This window comes from Electrophorus electricus, chromosome 4, assembly GCF_041902795.1.
Source record: "Electrophorus electricus isolate QZ-2024a chromosome 4, ASM4190279v1, whole genome shotgun sequence".
In the NCBI taxonomy this organism is placed as follows: Eukaryota; Metazoa; Chordata; class Actinopteri; order Gymnotiformes; family Gymnotidae; genus Electrophorus; species Electrophorus electricus.
Window position 1 is genome coordinate 14,612,757 of NC_137500.1, and position 18,014 is coordinate 14,630,770.

Sequence of the window (18,014 nt, forward strand, 5' to 3'; positions counted from 1 at the left end):
CTATGTATGTATATTGATGATACATTTTTACCATAGCCTTAATTTCGTTCCCTAATACTACCATCAATTAATTACAATGAAGTTACATTACAATGAACAGTTCCATATGCATACTCAATTTGGTGAGCTTCATCTAGTCTTTCTGGCTTTAGATTTTAGGAATTAATACAACAAACTCAGGAAGACGCCACATACATTTAATAAAGACCAAATCGTTTTTTTTAACAATAAAAATAATTTAAGTACAAGTTAATATTTCCCAAAAATAGCTCTTAGAAATGTCCCACCATTACATCTGTTTGGTGTAAAAAGGCACATCGATGGTTCTTTTAATTATGGAGGGAACAAAACTACCTCTTCACAGCATACAACCAGTCCATTAAGGTGGCTACGATCGCTTTAGCTCAACTAAAGGCAAGCCTGGTTTAAATACATTATATTTTATAACATGCCAGATAATGGACTGATTGCAGTTACAACATTAAGAAGGCATTATACAGACCACATTAGCAGTGCTGGGGTTTGCAACATTATAAACCTATAAATCCACAAGTCTTTCTATAGCAAGACCACCTGATCTTTTCCGCTCAAATGATAAATCAATCCATATGTAAATACAAAAGTCCTGTTGTACATAATGTATCAACTTAAAGCTACTTGTATTAAAGACAAAAACACAAATGTTCTATACAAATGTATTTAAAGTTATTTAAATAAAAAAATGTTAAAGTAAAAGCATGTCACACTAGCTTTTCTGTAAATGAAACAAATTTTCAAACATAAGGCATAAACAGATCAGCTCTCCAAGCTACATTTTGCCATAGGTCTGTACAACTAAGTAAAAGGTGGGTATTGTATATTATATAATGTAGCTCTCAACTAGTTGTTTTATGATGAGAACTGTTGCTCTAATTCCAGTAGTAGAGATGCCATGCCCAGCACATCCTATTAAAACCCCTCACTTAGCTCACAAAGTGCAGGATAAATATCGGAAAACTTGTTTTTTTTTTAAAGAGGGACCACAAGAATATTCGGTGCATGGGGTCCCCAAACCTGGAATTAAAAATAGCTGTGGAAGATTTAAAGGATAATTTTTCCAAGATATTGCATAGTACCAAACACTAATTACAACATGATTTTTGAACTACTTTGCATTCTGTCTCGAGCTGAATAACCTGAGCTGGTCACTATAAAAATAACTACAGAAACAATGAGAGCTGTTGCGGCAAAGGTTGCATTGACCGATTCAATGTTGGCAATACATTTATAATATTTCTAAATAGGCAGAGAAATTATGCATATGTTGGAGATTATTTTTATATGAATAAAAAAATAATCAAAACTATATTATTAGACGAGTATGGGATGACCCATACTGACAAACACCTAGTAATAAGGATTGTCAAATGCTTAATTCCCCACCAAGAAAAAACTAAGTCACAATCAGTAAGTCATTTAAACCTAAAGCCTTACAGGACAAAAACAAAATAATAAAATAGCTATGAAACCACTACAGTTTCTCCAGTTCTCCATCCTCATTCAACTATTTTGGTTATTTATATATTTGAACAGTTTTCTGACTGGCTGATTGGTCAGTAACAGTGATGCACACATTTAGTGCAGTTATATTTTTTATATGGGGGTGGGGGTTCTTAGCTTGCACTACATAAGTGATGTGAGTATTCAACTAATTTACTTAAGTGACCTCAAATTAATGAAAAAAGTAGCTGATACAAATTGCTATTAATAATCACCATGCTGCCCTTGCAATGGATTTTAAAGTAAATCATTCAGCTATATGCTCAGCCAACCAGAAATTAAGAAAAATACTTGTCAGCTTTTTGCTGCATTGTGGTTCAATTCAATTTCTTAAGATATAAGGAACAGTAAGTATATGGAGTGAATTTAATAAATGTTTTACTCACTACACAGCTGTATGAATGAATGCAACCATAATGGAAAATGCCACAGAGATAGAAAATTAATGTAGCATGCAACACTCATGGAGTGCACTTAAAGGCAAAAATCTAAAATGTGCAAGCCACAAACTAGTCAGCACCACTAAAGCAGCAGCTTCCATCACTTTCATGGGAAAGTCAAATGCCCCACATCAATTACTAAATAATATGGAAACATTCAACTGGATTTAATATAGCTGTGCTAAGCACTAACAATGCTAGATGACTATCCAACAATAAATGCTAACAGTTTTTTGACCTTACATTTTTAGCATCTAACTGAAGCAATGAGCTGTCAATGTCCATAGGCCATGACTAGTTAGGAAAAGAGAAAGCAAGCTAATGCACGTATGCACACATCTGCAGACTTCATTTCACATTTCATATGAACCATATTTTATGCATTCCCATATTGCAGGATTTCAGATATTCAAAAGTTATTGCTGATACCAATTCCTGGCACTGATCACTGCTGATACCAATTGCAAATCCATTTTTTTTCTCCTGTTATAAACAAATATAAAACCAATACCTGTACTACCAATTGTGATAAAATACTGTAGTGACAACAGCAGGACTATAATTATGACACAAATTCAATGCATTTCACTGCCTATAGGAACGTGACTGGCACACCTATGTGGATTGTCAGCCGACTTAACCAATGAATAAGAGCATTTTCAGTTGGGTTTTGAAAAGGTTTGGGCAACCACTGACATTACCTGTGCTTCAATTAAAGATTCCAAGACCTTTTGCATATAGTGAGGACAGGCTAACAATATGGAAGTATTTAAAATCTTACTGAAGAACCCCCCACCCCCTTATCAACGGTAGATAATTTGGTCCAAGAAGACTGATCAGAAAACATGGATCAGTCTTGCCTTCGAGGAATACAACCTTCCATTTCCAGAACCTCAGGCCAGCCTTCATACTTGTTGGTTTCTGCATTGTTCTTGATGTACTAAGGACATTAAACGCAAGGTTTATCGGTGTTTCATTTAATGACATACTACTAATCCTCTCAAGTCTTGCTCTGAATAGACCTTTAACCTTAGAACCACTGGACAGCAAAGTCCAGCAGGCTGATATTTATATGATATGCTTTTTACTGCAAACAAAATATAAAGGCTACAGCTTCCTCTGTTAAAATTGTAACATTAAATTCACCTGCTCAAAAGGACTCTTTGTTTGGATCCCCTTTCCTCCAACAAAAATCCAGTTATCCCTGAAGCCGAGGGAGTTGATGTTTGAGCTGCCCAAGGCCGATATTAATTTCTTTGCTTCATCGTTAAGTCTGTGTTTAAAAAAAAAAAAAAAAAAAAAAAAATTGCCTCTATTTTTAAACATCAAAGTCGAATACTTTTCAGGAATAAATATTTAAACAATAGTTTCAGTTTTAAAAAAATAAGTAACCATCTAAATAGGTTCACAAAAAGTTGAATCTCCATGCAACATCTTCAAATCCTAGCTACAAGGAAACTTACTTTGTAGAAGCATCATCAAACGTGGCCATCATTACGATTGTTCCATCCTCAATTATCTTCAGAAACTTGATAAGTGTGTTGACATCTGGAGAGTTATTTTTGTTATTTTGTTTTGTTTTATATAAACATGTTAATGATATAAAGTCCTTGTAAAAAAATAAAGGGAGATGTGAACGGAGGAAACAAATACGTACCTCCAGCCCACATGTCAAAGAAATCAGTCTTGATAAGTTTACCAGTCCTTCCTGTAATAATACACAAATGTGGTACATTGTAGTAATTCTAAGTGGTAGTGATTTGCTCAAGCCTAAGCCTTAATGAGCTACCGTACCATTGACTAGAGCGATGTTTATACCCCTGCCCACGTTGTTCTTCACCCCACTCATCAATCTGGGGAATAAGAGATATCAATTTGGTCAATTTGTTCCATTGAGGAAAACATTAATATGTACAAAATTTTTCAAAGACACATGTATTACAGTTATCGGTTGTATCTGTGGATAAACTGCTCCATGTACTGAATGTCCAACCACTGACAGTTCTCAGCTGAATGACAATCAGTTAAATGATCTAAACACAATCTTAATTCTAACATTTCAGTATGGACTATTTTAGCACTGAAATGACACTCCTACATTTTAATGAAATAAGAATTTCCTGAGACCAGGGTAACCTGTCTGTCTTGGTTCTCTTTGGTCTCTTAGGGATGATCAATTTTCACTCTGGAACAGATGACGATGTTCCAAGATAGTTCTGAAGCAATACTCTAACAAAAGCCTGTTAAAAGGATATTTTAGAGCAAAGAAACTTGACTGACTTAGCCTAGTTTTGGTATCTTGGCAATGACTGAATATTATAGGACCAAACCAACACAGATCCCCAACCATAAAGCCAAACTTCTGTAATGTCCATACCATGTTTCTAAAGCCTGTGAAATAAGCTAGAAAGGAAAGAATAAATCTGAGGCATATAGAGAGATCCTGCAGGAAAGACTGATCACCACTGCATTTTTCTACAAAAAAAATGTACTTTTTTTCTTGTATAACAGCATGTGTATAAAATCCAATACATTTTTGTCCAGCATATTGCTCATCTCTTCTTTAGACCACCAATTGAGAATGCCCTTGAAATCACATCCTGTTACATTGATCAGTGTCAGTGCAGTGGTTATTTCAAAGCAATGAAGTGGCACACACACAATGCACTGGGGATAGCATAGCTGAGAAAAATCATACTATGGAAAAGCCAGGAAATACAAAGATATTTACATATTGTCCTCCAGGCAGATTTTGGGCCCAACTACACTGGCAGCACCACTTGCTATCTTGAAGGAGAAATGGTCTTCAGGACAGGGCTTTAAGAGACTGCATTTGTACCGTATTGGTCTGGTAGCTATAAAGAAGGAATATGACACTCTCATACATACATGTACAGAAAACATACTTGTGTAATTGCAATTAATAATCTGTAACACTTTCAAAAATTCACACCCAACACACCACTTCACTGTTCTACATATCTTCCTGATGGCTCATAACTGTGTCAACTCATAAAACTGGCTCACAATCGTCTCAACTCATTTGTCTCTTTGGTAATTAGATGGTTTGTGTATGATAGCATAAAAATGTTAATCTCTACACAGCAGTGGGATTTCAGGATTTGACTAATGAATGGTAACCAAATTTTATTTTTAATCATCTAAATCTAAGGAACAGACACGATCAAAGCAAGTTGTAATAAATGACAGAGCAAACAATCAGTTTAACAATACTACTTGAATCAGTTGTAATCTGATACCTAGATCCTGTTAACACACCCATTCTACAGTGCCACATAGAAGCCCAGAAAGGACGCTTTAGATCCCAGCACTTGAACATATTAGGCCAATATTATATTTCCATTGACTGTCAAGTTAAGACAATATATAGGCCTATTATGGGTTAAGTTATCCTGATGTTTACAAAAATTACATTTCTTTACTCCATTTGGAGAACATGCTACAAAAGGACAGATCAGTTAAAGGTTTGTTGCCTGATACTTTTGACATTACATAGCAATATACTCCATACATGTCATCACATTTAGATATATAAATTTGCATCTTGAATTAATTTAACTGGATTGGTAAATACCTTTATAAAAGCAGAATAATATCTATATTTATTAATAAATACCTAAATTTGTAATAATAATAATAATAACAACAACAACAACAATAACTATATTTATATTAATAAACCTTTACTTATTAATAAATAACTACGTGGTGAAGGGGCCCTGACAAACAAATTTGGTGAGTATACTCACGGCCTTCTTGCACTGGTGCTGATCCTGCAGTAGGAGGGGAAAAGAGAAACATCTCATTTAAACAGGATACTGGAGGTCTCATTAATCAAATAATTTCACCTTAGTGTGCTGGACAGCCATGACTCTACGAGGTAACTAGATTTTTTAATTAGGTATTCTACAAAAAGTGAAACATGTTGATCAGAGGTTGTTTATCATAGTTTGGGTATATTTACCAAATAAATGTGTCACAGAAAAGTTTATTTCTAGAAGCTCAAAGGCCAGGAAAACAGCCAGACACGAGACAGAAACCAGTGCTACAAGCTTCAAGATTCCTGTAAGAGAGCACAGGGATACTGAATTAAAACAAAAACAACTCAAATCCCCACCGCACAAATAAGTAACTACAAACAATATTGTAAAACAAAAATAGAACTGACCTCCTGCTCTCATCATTTTATGGCAACACGTACAATACGTTTACAATGGAAAATTACAAAGGACAGGTGGCTAAGTCAACAGGAATAATTCAAACACCTGAAATACAAACACACAAGGAAGTTACTTAGGTTAGCTAGCTAAGCAGTTAGCATAACTAGCGAATAACAGTATCAGAGATCTACCTTCACTGGCGAGTTAATTAAAATTTACTTGGATAACGAGGTAGTTAGCTAGAGGCTACGCAACTAACCACTGACTATTAAGTTAGTTAGCTGGCTAGTACATTTAGCAACGCCGGAATTGAGCAAGCTAAATCTATGAAGTCAGCTAAACTCCATAACGCTAATAATGTGAGCACAACATATCAGTATGCAGCTAGCTAGCTACCAACCTACGCCGGAATACCAGGAGACATGCCTATCTAGCTAGCTATCTAACTAGTGGGCTATAGGTACCCTCACTGTAACTAACCTACATAGCCAAACACTCAGATAAAATAGCTCACTAACCATATAATCACACGAAAATGTAACTAACTTGGTAGCTATAGCTAACCTAACCAGCTAGCTGCCTGACAAGAACTGTTATCTAGTTAGCAAATGTCATATGAATAAACAAATGTAACTAAAAGCCGAGCTTCGTCAAATTACTAGCTAGCTAGAAAGCTAACAGCAAATTACTAACCTTATTCAGCAAACTTACGCCGCTAATACACGGCCACTGTAGCCACAAGAAAAACCCCAAACGTCCAACTGCAACATAACTAGCGAGCTGTAGCACAAGGAGTGGTTTACTAACAGTGACGGGAAGGGGGCGTGGTCATCCGCAGCATGCCAAATTGTATTAGTAGTAGTAGTAGTAATAATAGTAGTAGTATTAATATTGTTATTGGGGTTTTTTTTCGGTTTTTTGTTGGTTGTATGTACAGGTGCATTAATGTTGGTACAACGACATAAAAATTCAAAGTAGAGGTTGTAGGCTGACATACTGGACTGTTCTAACAGTCCTAATGTTGGCTCTCCGAATTCGAATCACGCCAAATTGCCGGTCGTTTATCTATTCTAACGATAACATTTTCATTAGTGTTCATTTTTACAGACTTAACATTCACAGGAACAATGTTACAGTCTATAAAATCTAATTTTATAGCTAACAATCTTATTCTTAGTCATCATCACTATCAATAAGCTCTTTCGTAGATTTTCTCTCATGAATAGTTTTTATTATTATTATTATTATTTTGCCCATTGTAATACCACTGTAACACCATTTTAACACCATTGTAATTCATACTCGTCACTACGTACTAAAATCGCCATTACCTAGATAATATATTGTAACCGTATCGGCAAATTAAAATAACTTGTGTAACAATCCGCCACGTCATAGAACAAGGAATGCGCGTACAGTATGATTTGAATTATCTTGCGTATTCTGATAAAAGGAATGCTGTCATGCACGTTTGGTGGCGTTTCTTTCCAGAAGAAATGAAACGGGAAAGAGAACACTGAGAAGTATTTTTATAAGCTCACTCGGACGCCAAGAAAAGACAAACATTCCCTATTTTGCCTAAATATCTGTTTTGCGATTAACATTAACATTAGCCTTAGTAAGAGTCTTCTGCGTTTATCTATCTGTACTTTTAATTGTTTTGTTTTTCTATTTAATTTTTCCTCATTTTTATTTTGTTTTGCTTTATTCTCTCATTTTACTTTATTAAACCCTATTCTTTTTGCTTCAGTATTTTTTTTTATCTTTATATTGTATATAAAGTGTGCAAGATAGCAATAAAACAATCCTTTAAAAACCTTAAATGATATTTGATCCTCCTTAACAACAGGGCTGACTGATTGGTAAACAAAGTTACAAGTTTTCTAGCCAGGTGAAAGCTCAGCACATTCAGGGTGATTTACTAGATGGCTACACATTGCTGGGATTTCTTGCGCTTCCACCTGAGCCTCAGACACCCCTGCACCTATGCTCAGGTCCTCGTACACAGAACCAGACTTACTTCGGTTAGAGACATGTCTTTTAGCGTGTCTTATGAATCTGATGCCAAAAATGTGATGCTTCAAAAAAATTAAAAACATAGCTTGTCAACATAATTGCAGCTATTATGTTCCTGTTACAAAGAAGTATTTCTAATGACTCAGCAGCTTCCATTTTTGAAAATAATAGTGTTGAGTATCTTCAAAGCTATCTAAATGTGCTTTAAGTATTAACTTTATGAACTGACTCAGAATGGCTGCTGCAGAAATATTGCATATTTATTTTAAGTACATGGCAGATACATCAGAAGCTTGGTCTTTTCTACACTTCTTAAGGAAAATATTTTCAGTAGCAGCTCTAAAGGCAGTAAACTACACAATTAAAATCACTGCATGTGGAAATTAAGTTTAACTCATAATATATTGTTCAATAGTTTGGCATAGAATGTATTTAATTTATTGATATGAATAGGTAAATGTTAAATAAATAGTTTGGCTCACTGTCCCCGCATTTTCTTCCTAACTTTTCAGTTCCGGTGCTTTCATCATAATCTAGTGTAACAGGTTGAAACATAATGCTTGGAGTCTCATAGATGCAGGTCAGCTCGAACACTCAGGACTTGGAGATTAGTCATGCAATAAGATCCTAAACAAAGTAGAAGTACATTGGTCAGTGTTAAATATCAAAATTCATTAAAAAAAAAAAAACCCACAAAGTCCACATGAAGCATCTCTTCCTTAACATTTTGTTATTGTAAATCAGTTTCAGTCTACTTGTTCCTTATGTTACAATTTACTTTGTTTTTTTGTTGTTGCTGATGTTTGTTTTTATTTAAGATGAAAATAAAGTATAGTTTGTAGATGAACGTCAGACTTGCATCATCTGAATCTTCGTGGAAACTGCCAGGGTTACTGCTGGGTCTACTCTCAGGGCTGGCGCACTGTTCCTCTTCCTTCAGTTGGAGAGCAGAGAAGCGGTATGCCGTCGCCCTGGAGAGGGCAGAGTGGAGACAATGAGCCTGAGGAAGGAGCGTGTCGGACTGCTCAAGTACACCAGTGGACTCTGATGTTGTACCTTTGCGTGAAGTTCATTCTCCGAACTGTAATGGCGACTGCAATAACGACAGCCAGTGCTATGATTCCCACACTGACACTTATCACAACCTGCAACCACATCTGATTCTGTGAATCAGTCAATAATCATTATGATTTATTTAAATAGTCATATAGCCAACTGCAGGAGGAAGAACAGTGCTTTATGATATTAAGGCCAAACACTGGGTAACTGCCTGTCAGATATAGAAAACAATTACAATTACATTTACGGCATTTAGCAGACGCTCTTATCCAGAACGACTTACAAAAGTGCTTTGTCGTTTACTCATAGAATACATCCTAGCCAGTAGAGTAGGTTAGAGTCCAATATACCAATGAACTAGAATGCAGGGAAATACAGGGATCAATAGCGATGCCTAGAAGTACAAAATACATAAGCTCTATCTTAGACAATGATAAGTGTAATAAATGATAAGTACTAGTTTGTTAGTCAACATCGGTGTAATAAACAATATCCTACAATAAGTAAGTTTTGGTTACAAATTATTCACTATTTATGAATGAGAAAGTAAAAGAATGTTATATTACATACTGGACTACGAGGATAAAGGCTCATAGAGGGAGCTTGACTGGGGTCCCCACAGTTCTTTTTGGCAACATCCATCTGACGTGGAGGACTGAAACCACCCTCACACTTATCACTGGGAATCTTACGGTACCTGTACGTAATGCAAGCGAGACATTATAGTGAGCTGTGCTGTTGTGGGCGTGCATAAGTATGAGAAGGTGAGACAGAAGAACATTAGACGGCGTGTTCCATACCCTGCTGTCTGAAGTTCCTTCATCTCTCCATTTAAACACAGCTCCAGTGTCTTGTCTGGGAGATCAGGCTGCTTCACACACTCAGAGCTGTTTTCGTGTCGGTAGTAACCATAATCACTGTCATAAAGAGACAGAGCTGTCTCACTGCAGATTTTTTCATCTGTTCTTGCGTGGTAAATGCCACAGGGTATTACAACTCAAAGGAGCTATCTTCTTACCACATGTAATCTTCCCTGCTGCAAGGGCATGGGCTCTGTTGCTTGCTGACGACATAGTCCCAGCCATTTCTGCAGACGGACAATTTCTTCAACTTCCTAAATTTTTCCTTGTAGCCTAAGACACATCCATCAGTTTCAAAGGCCCCATCTTCATCTGAATGGGCTAGCCACTCCACATAGTCTTGCTCATCGCCTAGCACGTAAAACATTAATATACATACACAGTTTAATATGACCTTTTTAAAACATGTATATATAAAGCATTCACTGTGGCTGTGTAGTGAAAAGAAAAGAAACAATTGCCATTTTACTATATTCACAACTTTTCATAATCATTACTGCCAAAGTTGATAAAAGGATAAAGCATTGTTCTTACATTCTCTGGTTACCAGCTGCTCAAAGTCTATGGTAACTGCAACCCACATGGGCTGAGCGTCATCATCAGGCCGGTAGCCAAACACACTGATATTCATGGCCTTTGAGCCAGGCTCAGATGCCAGGCCTGCAAAGAAGATGGGCTGCTGAGTGAAATTATAGGTCTTCCAACACTGGCCCTCATCTGTGGAAAACCTGTAAAAAAATAAATAAATAAAATCAACCTATGCACATTAAAAAAAAATCCCAACTTGTGCCATCAGTGATTTCAAATGGGTTTATACAGACAATTATTGTGAAGTTCACTGATCATGTTACTAAAACTGTTCATGTTATGTAATCTGCAAACCTGATCCTACCTCAGACACAGGTTCTCATATAGTTGATATTGATGCTTATATGTACAAACATTACTAACGATATATAAATAAGCTGCAAAGCAGCATTTTACATTTTCTCAGAGATGACATCCCCTGGTCAAAATATGCTTTGTAATGTCAACATGGAATTGTATTAAAGAGACAGAAAGCCCTGCAGGAAACTCCTGTCCCTCGTGTGCAGCAGGAATAACAGGTCTTACTTTATAGACTGAACCTGCCGATCTCTGTGTGCCTCCACAGCCACAATCAGGCCTCCCGAATCCAGAATGCTGTAATGATGAGGCCCCCTCAGGGCACACATCCAGTTGTAGCCTCCATCTGAAGACACGTACACGTCTGGCCTAGATGCTGAAATGGACTCCCCAACACTGCCTGTGAGAGCAGATGGCGTAGATTATTATAATCGGTGGCAAATGCCAATTGGTGAAAGTTATTTAGAGTTGGGTGGGGCTAATACCGTGGGCAATAACCAGGCCGATAGCAGACGGGCTGGACAGAGGCAACATAGGGGAAATGCCACTGTAGTGGCTGTGCTCTCCATGGATGTGTAAGTAACACTGGAACACACAAACACAAGACATTCATCACTATCCCTACTCTCTGTTGTGACCTTCGGTTATACTGCCCTGTGCATACATACCCTTTTTGTGCTTCCTCCACATTCAACATTGTTTGGCTTTTTTATTGATCTCCACTCTCCACCCTTATTAAAGGAGATGACTGAACAAATTCGTTCATCTGTAACAAAGTGACCAAGTTTATTAGTAGGTAAAAACCTGTTAATTTGCGATATGAGTATTAGACAGGAATCCTTAGATTTCATGTCCTCAATCACTGTTTTTCTAAACAGTCCTAAGGGCCTACACGGCCTTTGCTCTAAACCTAGTCCTTATGGTGACTACCCTGTAGTCAGTGTTTTAATGTCTGGGTTCAGGTTAACAGGGTTAACTGGTAACTCCACTGCCTCAACAGTGGAGAAACAATGCCCTAAATGATCACAGTAGGTAGCTGGGAGACTATACCTTCCTTCAGGATGTTGGTAAGATATACGCCTCTCAGTGAGGTCACATTGGTGAAGTCACTCTTGCTTTCCCCGCCAAACAAGTGTCGCTCGAGAGACTTAGAGTAGAGGATTCCACGGTCATCAGATGTGTAGACTGTCCCAAAATAAGACTGATCTACAAACATGAGAGGTCACACTTGACACACAATTGACAGCTTTAAAAGAGAAGGAGTATGCAAATAATCTGAAGTGGCATTCCTGTATTCCCTTAACTGAAACTATGAAACATTCTCTTTTTCTCGTGTGTGTGCGTCTTCTGGTTCTCTTTATGTGTGGATGTGGGTGAACCCTGACACATGTACTCACTTGTCAGCTAATCTGACAAGCCCATAAAGCCACTGTAGTTGCATTTCAGTGGAAAAGGAACACCATGCTAAGCTTTATCTTGTTAACTAATCTCCAGCACAAAAAAAACTCAAGGATTACTGAAATATGAACAGTGTATGCTCTAGCCCAAAAGAGTGTGTTGTCTGTTGTCAGCTAGTTGCAGAAACAGTCTGATTTGTCAGCGGTATATGGGACCTGTTTAGCCAGTATATAGCAACACTAACAAATGTGTGATATGTTGTGTCAAACGGAAGAGTTATCAGCAAAAGGCTCACATGCCACAATTGTTATTTCAGATGCTATGGTATTTTCAGTGGCACGGCCACTAAAAGAATGACTGGGGAAAATAGAGTACAATAATCTCTGTACCTCCAGGGCTGTCCACATGCATGAAGATCATATCTTCATCACCATCCAATACTGAGTAGAACTGGAAGCAGAGAGTAGAAACATTTGGGTGTGATAATGAGAGACTCATAGAGAGGAGTGTGGATCTATGTATGTCTGGATATGTGTAAAAGTGTGTGTGTGTGTGTGTGTGTGTGTGTGTGTGTGTGTGTGTGTGTGTGTGTGTGGCAGGCCCTCTAAACTTTGTGAGAAACTTTTTTCCTGTTGAATCAGCAGGTCAGCATGTTGCAATATAAAAGCCTACTGAGCTGGATCTTGCATCCTTACAAAAACACACTTGTGTGTAAGTGTATGTAGGTGTGTGGAATGAACAATGTATGATACAGATGCATTAGTATTTTTTCTAATAAAATCTATCATTTTAAATCTACCACTAAAAGCTTGAGGTCAGATAAAGCAGACAATGTTTTGTTAGTGCACTGCCAGGACTGTTAGCCTGTTTACCGGTCACTCACTCTCACCTGCTCTGTGGTGGCAGAAGGTAGCAGAGCTTTGCTGAAGTGATCACCCTGATCTGAAGACACATAAATAACCCGAGGAGATCCCTGCCAACACACATTATACTCATAAGCCTATAACTGCAAACACAGCCTATTATAACTTGTCAAATATTAAATGCTGATTGGTGGGGAGAGCAAAGGGTGTAGATAGGGGCTGGGGGAGTGAACAACTGGGCATTTTGTAAACTCGTGTTCCTCTGAGTGTATGTGTGTTAGTTTCAAGTTTGGTTTATTTGTCACGTACATAGTCATACATGGTATAACCCCCAGTGAAATGGTTAATAATGCCCCCTTTATTTTTACCGACCTGTTTTTCCATGACAGAGGTGAAAAGGAAGCGCCCAATGTAGCCAAAGGTGAAGATGTTCTGAGCAATGGTAGTGAAGGTTCTACCCAGGTCCTGTGTACGTCTTAAAAGAAGTTCTCCTCGTTTGTCTGCCTCCGCTGCACCCAATTTATAACATTTACAATACAGAACGCAACAGAAAAAACATGAAGTAAATTAGAAATGATTGTATTTTTTGTTTTCTCACCATTTTATTCTGCTCACAGTCAATACTAGTATTATTTCATACCAGTTGTTTTTCATTTACTTTTATTTTGTGAATTTTATTACTTACCTTAATTGTCAGTTTCTATGTGTTTTACAGGAATAACTATAAAGCAAATTGTTACAGCAAACTTACCTGTGCCTTCCAGACTGTAACTTAAAAAAAGGGTGATGCCTCGTCCCCTTCAGATTAAAAAAAAAAGGAAAAAGGTATATGAAGATTAAAAAACAGCTCAGAGGCCCAATGTCATGGTCAGAAAACAAGGATTTACAGGCTAATGACATATGAGGATCGCTTTAGTACAGTACAGTAATTTTAGATTTCAGGGAGTAATTGCCAGAATTTGTTATCAGTGGAGATGAATCAGTGATTATGTTCAATAATTCCAGAAAGCTGGAGATGAACCAGAAATGAATCTTGCAGCATAATAAAAGAATACAATTAAAAAAAACTCTCTTCATTCCTGCTATGGAATGTTCATGGATCTAAATCTGTCTGAATTGCAGAGAGAGTTTCTTTAAGCATAATTTAGGTGAAAGTAAGTCTGCAAACACTGTCAATGTTGTAGCCACAGTCACTGCAAGCTGGTGCAGAACATCTCACATATAACCCCTGTGATCAGATTTGTTCTGTGTATCACAATTAAAATCCAGGTAAGCTCAATGCAGTCGAATGCTTTAAAAGTATACCTATAGCTAATTTACAAAACTTTAATGTGTAGAAAAAAATTCCCAATCCAGATGTGATTCTGTTATTTTATTTATTATTATTTGTTAAGTCAGTTGACTGTAAGATTAGTTGCCACTTGTGTTTAATGTATGGGGCAAACATCTTTACTGGAATGTTTATAGTCCATAAATAAAGAAGCATTTCTAAATGGCTTTGCATAATAGTATTAAAGCATTGTAGGAGCGATGTTGTCTGGCCTCACCATGTGAAATAATAGACTCCTTCATGGATTTTAGACCACTTGTTCCCAAAGTCCTGTGACAGCCATAGACTACTCTGCAAAAATGTTACAAGAATCAGGGTCATGAAATTTTCTCTGGAGATAAAATCTTGGTTTTGCCTTTGCCTTTATAATGCCCCACTATGTTCATATGTTGTATGATAATAAATCACAGGCAGATATAAGGATGAAGCATCACAGATGGAGGCTCATCAAAGGCAAGAAAGGTTGCATTATACACACATGATTTTAACTTTTTTGTTTTTGCATGGCATACTGATATATGAGGTAGTTTCGTTAACGGCATTATATCCCTTGGCTAGACCAGTTGTTTCATCCATTATTTAGCTGTGACTTATATAAACAATCAAATCTGTGCTTTCATCAGTCTATATAAGTGTATATAGTATATAAACTATATATATATATATATATACATACATACATATATATATATATATATATATATATATATATATATATATATATACATACATATACATACATACATATATACATACATATACATACATACATACATATACATACATACATACATATATATACATACATACATACATACATACATACATATATATATATATATATATATATATATATATATATATATATATATATATATATATATATATATATATATATATATATAGAGAGAGAGAGAGAGAGAGAGAGAGAGAGAGAGAGAGATAGATAGATAGATAGATAGATAGATAGATAGATAGATAGATAGATAGATAGATAGATAGATAGATAGATAGATACAACTTTAAGATTCCAATTTAGAAAGCAACTATATATACTAGACCTGGTGGGCACTTAAATTATTCAGCTGTGCTTGATTTTTGACTCACAGGAGTCAAACATTAGCAAGACCAAACATCCAACTCACATCTGTGCTAATTGCTAGCAGGTAGAGAGGGTTCTGGTGGTGAAAAGATACGAGTTGGGCTGGGTGGAACGGCAGCTGCACTGACTTGAAAGTCACCCCTGAGTCCACCGAGGTAAATATGACTCCTCCTGGGGTCTTGGTACTAGGCAGCTCAGCTGTCAGAATCACCTGCAAAGACATCATCATGGCTGTTATAAAACTATCAGGTATCAGTCATCAAACCCACTACCCTAATATAATGTATTATAATATAATATAATGCACTATAATATAATATAATATAATATGATATATCCTAATGCAATCTGGGCCAGTTTTAGAGTGCAATAAAGAATAAACACGATCAGAATCTATCGACGCGCTAAGGAAACCACTCAACAATGGCTCAAGGAAGTAACACTTTTCAAATGACAAAGTTAGTCAAAATTCTCATCTATGTCCCCTCCCTCATAACAGTGGAAACAAAATTGTGGCTATGGGTTTTAAAGACTCATGAGCATGGTTGTGGTTAATGGCAACCACTCTTTCGCTATTAGTAAAGTGACAGCAGTAAGCTGTGTCATAAGTTTTTTCTTTAACAAGAAAACATCTCAACCACACACAAAGACACTGACCTATGGTGCAAATGCCTCTGTACTTAAAGAGTGACTAATGTGACTAGGAAAGACTACATCAAACCATTTTCTCATAGATCAGTGGCTCAAGCATGCTGTGGTGCTTCAGAGCCATTTTCCCAAAGCATTATTGTTGTTTGGTCCACCACCCCACACTGATTCCGTGTTTCAGTGCTTCGAGAACATTAGACTCTTTTGTAAAACATGACATACAGATGTTAGAGTTGCATACCTGCTGAGAATTCCCAGGACCCACTCCTATACCAAAGTCCTTTCTTATGAAGGAATTGTTGATGGCATGGGAGATATCATGAAATGATTTTCCATAGTCTGCACTGTGAGAAAGCAGAAATATCAGGTTATAACAGAGCTGATATTGAAAATTAAAGTCAGATGATATCAAATAGATCAGCAAAACTAATTTAAAAGTACCACAGACAGGGAATCCCTAATTCTATGCACTAACCTTCTGTAAAGTCGAGTGGATCCCCCTTCATAAAATGAGTCAAGCTGTGCACTGACTGTAGACAACACTAGAATTACCTGACATAAATCAGACAAAATTTTCTTTACTAAATTTATAAGTGAGTCTGTTTATAAGTGAGTACAGAAATTCATGTTCAAACAGAAAAACCACAAAAGGGTGATTTGCTACCACTTCCTCATGCAAATGCTTTATCCAAAACAAGTGAACATCTAGGTAGTACAGTGATACATATGAATGTTACCTAAAGTATCTCCACATAACATTTGTGTAATACATTTACAAATCTACCTTATCAAGAGATTAAATAAAGTGTCTTACCCCAGTTCCATCCCCTACCCATGTAAGAGTAAAAGTAGAGCCATCATCTCCATGAAACCCCGTCTAAAGAATGATTAAAATAAAATAATGCTTAATTCTGTTGATAGTATAGTAATACTCATGAATATTGGAAAAGAAAGCTGATAATTGACTAGTTTCCTTTGTTGAAAAGCACTTTCATTCTGGTTTGTGTTTTAGGTTTCTTAAAGAGGACCGAGAGAGTTAAGAAACGGCAATACTAAAACATACTTATTAAACATAGAATAATTGTCATTCTTACCTCATACGTATTGCTCTCCAGGACCGTTTGCTCTCTAATGCTGAGGGGTGTTTTACACGCTATGAAGTTGGACTTTGCTGACCAGGCGTCCCGTTTTCGTCGAGAGTAACTAGGCTGTGCGTCCATAACAGACCGGGAGAATGTCACTGTTCTTGTATCGCGCTTCAGATAAGGTGCACCTGCTTCGCCGAGGACCAGTAAACATGCAACCGCCAATATTGTAAGTCTCCAAATCATTCCTATTTCTAACAAAACCGATAACACGTAAGGCACACGTAAAGGAGCGATACAGGCTGCTTGTGAAGTTTTGACTTTCAGAGCGTTGATGACATTTAGGGGAGGAGCGCAAATTAAGAGTGTAGTTTGTGGATGACTGAAACGTTACACATGTGTATAGCGTCAGGCGCTAAAGTTTACCGCAAAGGAAGCAGGGATTACTTTTTTTCCCTTAATGTGAGCCCACTTTATGATCTAGATAAAACAAATAAGAATTTGTGCTGTTTAACCAAATGTTAACTTAGTTTTAGTGAACATACTGCACGTAAAAGAACCAGACAGTTCACATCTCTAAAGTTAAATCCCAACACAGGAAAAATATA

At 36.8% G+C, this 18,014-nt stretch overlaps 2 protein-coding genes across 6 annotated transcripts; both read right to left on the reverse strand.

The window, feature by feature from the left end:
- Positions 1-183: 183 nt before the first annotated feature.
- On the reverse strand, positions 184-6,979 carry fam3c (FAM3 metabolism regulating signaling molecule C). Its single transcript, XM_027014266.3, has 10 exons — positions 6,854-6,979; positions 6,169-6,265; positions 5,965-6,063; positions 5,750-5,773; positions 4,711-4,834; positions 3,774-3,832; positions 3,637-3,687; positions 3,443-3,527; positions 3,126-3,252; positions 184-2,919 (listed from the first exon to the last, which is right to left on the reverse strand). The coding sequence occupies exons 2-10, from the start codon at positions 6,182-6,184 to the stop codon at positions 2,830-2,832; spliced, it is 675 nt and encodes a 224-aa protein (XP_026870067.1). The 5' UTR covers positions 6,185-6,265; positions 6,854-6,979; the 3' UTR covers positions 184-2,829.
- Positions 6,980-8,411: 1,432 nt separating this feature from the next.
- Positions 8,412-17,739, reverse strand: si:dkey-159a18.1 (sortilin). Of its 5 annotated transcripts, none has more exons than XM_027014264.3 (21): positions 17,416-17,739; positions 17,136-17,198; positions 16,797-16,873; positions 16,563-16,665; positions 15,717-15,884; positions 14,789-14,862; positions 13,993-14,039; positions 13,614-13,750; positions 13,268-13,351; positions 12,768-12,828; positions 12,031-12,186; positions 11,649-11,746; positions 11,466-11,565; positions 11,209-11,380; positions 10,630-10,823; positions 10,254-10,446; positions 10,036-10,152; positions 9,806-9,932; positions 9,233-9,321; positions 9,036-9,147; positions 8,412-8,803 (listed from the first exon to the last, which is right to left on the reverse strand). In XM_027014264.3, the coding sequence occupies exons 1-21, from the start codon at positions 17,650-17,652 to the stop codon at positions 8,789-8,791; spliced, it is 2,424 nt and encodes an 807-aa protein (XP_026870065.2). In that variant the 5' UTR covers positions 17,653-17,739; the 3' UTR covers positions 8,412-8,788. The 5 variants fall into 5 exon arrangements, with proteins under 5 accessions (XP_026870065.2, XP_026870064.2, XP_081568689.1 ...); XM_027014263.3 differs by having other exon boundaries at positions 9,233-9,339; XM_081712563.1 differs by lacking the exons at positions 8,412-8,803; positions 9,036-9,147 and adding an exon at positions 9,519-9,592 and having other exon boundaries at positions 9,232-9,339.
- Between the last annotated feature and the right edge of the window lie 275 nt (positions 17,740-18,014).